Source organism: Notamacropus eugenii, chromosome 7 (genome assembly GCF_028372415.1).
Source record: "Notamacropus eugenii isolate mMacEug1 chromosome 7, mMacEug1.pri_v2, whole genome shotgun sequence".
NCBI lineage: Eukaryota > Metazoa > Chordata > Mammalia > Diprotodontia > Macropodidae > Notamacropus > Notamacropus eugenii.
In genome coordinates, this window is record NC_092878.1 from 12,334,526 (window position 1) to 12,337,817 (window position 3,292).

Consider the following 3,292-nt stretch of genomic DNA (forward strand, 5'->3'; position numbering starts at 1 on the left):
TGTGATATAGTGAGGGAAAAAAACAATAAATCAGGAATCAGAACTAGGAAGTAGAAATCTATAAACTAGGGATCAGAAAAATTAGGTTCTCATCCTGGCTCAGTCACTTCATGTTTATGTATCCTTGGGCAAGTCACAGAAACCTCTTTAGACTTCAGTTTCCTCATCTTTTGAATGAGGAGATTGAACTAGTGGAATGGTCTCTGTAGTCCCTTCCAATCCTAAATCTATGAGAATAAGGAGGAGGTTAAAGGCATTTAATTTAAACTCCCTTAATCTGTTCCCTCAATTGCACAAGAAAAAGGCTGAACTAAGTAGTCTCTGGTACTTTTCAAATCAAATATTCTCTCATTTTGTCACACTGATTTAGAAGAGAACACGGGTCTATCCCATGGCTCCTGAAACAGCTTCTCCCTCATCATCATTTCCCATTCTCCAAGATTATCTCCCCATTTCTCTGTGCTGTTCTGCCTATCATATTATTCTTCCTCAGGGTAATACAGAACATGGAAAAGGCCAAAAATGACTCAGTGGAGACCAAAGTGATCGACTTCATTCTCTTGGGATTATCTCACCCACCCAATATGAGGATCTTCCTCTTTCTAGTGTTCTTACTCATTTACTTCTTGACACAACTGGGGAACATGCTCATCTTACTCACAGTCTGGGCTGATCCACAGCTCCATGTTCGCCCCATGTACATACTTCTGGGTGTCCTCTCCTTCCTAGACATGTGGCTCTCCTCAGTCATTGTTCCACGGATCATCCTGAGCTTCACTCCTGCCAGCAAGGCTATCCCATTTGGAGGGTGTGTGGCCCAGCTCTATTCTTTTCACTTCTTGGGAAGCACTCAGTGCTTCCTCTACACCTTGATGGCATATGACAGATACCTGGCAATATGCCGACCTCTGCACTACCCTGTGCTAATGAATGGACGTTTATGCACAATGCTTGTGGCTGGAGCATGGGTGGCTGGCTCTATCCATGGTTCTATTCAAGCAACCTTGACTTTCCGGTTACCTTACTGTGGCCCCAATCAGGTAGATTACTTTTTCTGTGATATCCCTGCAGTATTGAGGTTGGCCTGTGCTGACACCACTATCAATGAGCTGGTGACCTTTGTCGACATAGGAGTGGTGGCTGCCAGTTGCTTCCTGCTGATCCTGCTCTCCTATGCCAACATTGTCTATGCCATCGTACAGATCCGTACTGCAGATGGGAGGCGCAAGGCCTTCTCCACCTGTGGCTCACACTTAACTGTGGTTACTGTATATTATGTCCCCTGCATATTCATTTATCTCCGACCTGGCTCCAAAAGTCCCCTGGATGGAGCAGTGGCTGTGTTTTACACAGTGGTCACCCCATTGTTGAACCCCCTAATTTACACACTGAGAAACAAAGAAGTGAAGTCAGCCCTGAGAAAGTTAGCAGGAGGTGGAGGTGCCACTAAATAGGATGGGCAACTATCCTCTATTCATACAACTCTCTAGCTTTTCTATTTATGAGAAATTTTTGAAGCGTAGGTTATTTGTTTTCTCCTAGAATCTAAATCTTTAGAGTTCCCATTTACATTGGAATTGTCTTGTATCTACATAGCTAGTGGCATGTTATCTCTTCAATTAAAACATAAACTCTTTGATGGCATGGACTATGTGTTTCTTTTTCTTTATATCCCAAATAACTAGCATATAGTGTTTGTCCTTCGTTGTCGAAGAAGACCATGCCATCAGAGAAATAATGATGACTTGTACTTGACTTTGTTTTGAGTGAGGGAGGGCTGTACAGGTCACCAGCTTCACTTCTCCTTCTGAATCATCTGGATCCAGTGACCAGATATTCATCAGGATGACTGGAGATGACCCAGGATGAGGCCATTGGAGTTAAGTGACTTGCCCAAGGTCACACAGTTAGTGAGTATTAAGTGTCTGAAGTGAGATTTGAACTCGGGTCCTCTTGATTCCTGTTCTGGTGCTCTATCCACTGCACCACCTAGCTGCCCCTAACTAGCATATAGTATGCACTTTATAAATGCCTGCTGGCCCACTGATAGAGTCCAACCCTAATCTGAAGTATCTGTGACAAGTGGTCATCCAGCCTAAGTTTGAGTATTGTAAGTAATAGATCTGTCATTGCGTCACCAAGAAACTCATTCAGTTGTGGAAGAGCTCTAATTGTCAAGACATTTTTCCTATTATTGAGTTTAAATCTGTTTCTCTACAGTTTGCAAATATTCACCTAAATTCTGCCTGAGGGGATCAAGCAGAACGTTGTGAATCCTTCATTCCTGTGATACTCTTTTAAATTCCTGAAAACAAGTACCATACTTACCCCTACCCACTCCAAAGTCCTCTGTTCTTTACTCAGCACATAACGAATTCCTTGCATGCATCACTGATACTTGCATGGGATAGTTTCTAGTCACTTCCTCATCCTGTTTGCACTTCTCTAGTTGTACTGCAACTGTTAAATATCCCTATTGAAATACCAGGAAACTCAGTACACAAACACCAGTTCTGGACACCGTATTTCTATTAAGGCAGCTTAACATCATCTTAGAGGGTCAGGTAGCACCCTGGATAGCGTGCTAGACTTGAATTCAGGAACTCCTAAAGGAGTTCCATCCTCCTGAGGGAACTTCATTTTGCCTCACTTTCCTTATCTGTGTAAGGGTGATAATAACACCTATCTCTCAGGGTTGTTGTAAGGATCAAAGGAGATAATATCTATAAAGTGCTTTGCAAATATTAAAGTGTTATATAAATGCTAGCTAGCATCATGTTAGCCTTTTTTTCAAATCTTACTTGTCATTTTTCCTTTAAAATATTTTATTTTTTCCAATTACACATAAAGACAATTTTTAACATTCATTTTTTTATAAAATTTTGAGTTCCAAATTTCCCCCTTTCTTTTCCCTAAGAAATTAAGCAATTTTGCATGTAAAGTATATTTCCATATTAGTCATGTTGTGAAAGAAGAAATAGACCCAGAGAAAAAAACATGAAAAAATAAAGTGAAAATAGTGTGCTTTGATTTACATTCAGACTCCATCAGTTCTTTCTCTGGATACGGATAGCATTTTCCATCATTTGTCTTTTGGAATTGTTAGCTTTTTTTAACTGAGACATCATATGGTTTCTCTCTGCCAAGCATATATTCTCCATCCCTAGCACAACCTCCCTTATTTCTACCTCATGAAATCCTATCACTCTCTCAAGGGAAGGCTTAATTCAAGAGTCATTTCCTTCCTAAGGTCTTCCCTAAAACTCTCTACCCCAGTTGGGAATTACAGGTA

The 3,292-nt window shown here is 40.9% G+C and overlaps 1 protein-coding gene across 1 annotated transcript; it reads left to right on the plus strand.

Annotated features, from left to right (window-relative positions):
* Nucleotides 1-506: 506 nt before the first annotated feature.
* On the plus strand, nucleotides 507-1,454 carry LOC140514022 (olfactory receptor 10G2-like). Its single transcript, XM_072623964.1, has one exon. It carries the CDS (start codon nucleotides 507-509, stop codon nucleotides 1,452-1,454), a length of 948 nt encoding a protein of 315 aa, XP_072480065.1.
* The last annotated feature ends 1,838 nt before the right edge of the window (nucleotides 1,455-3,292 follow it).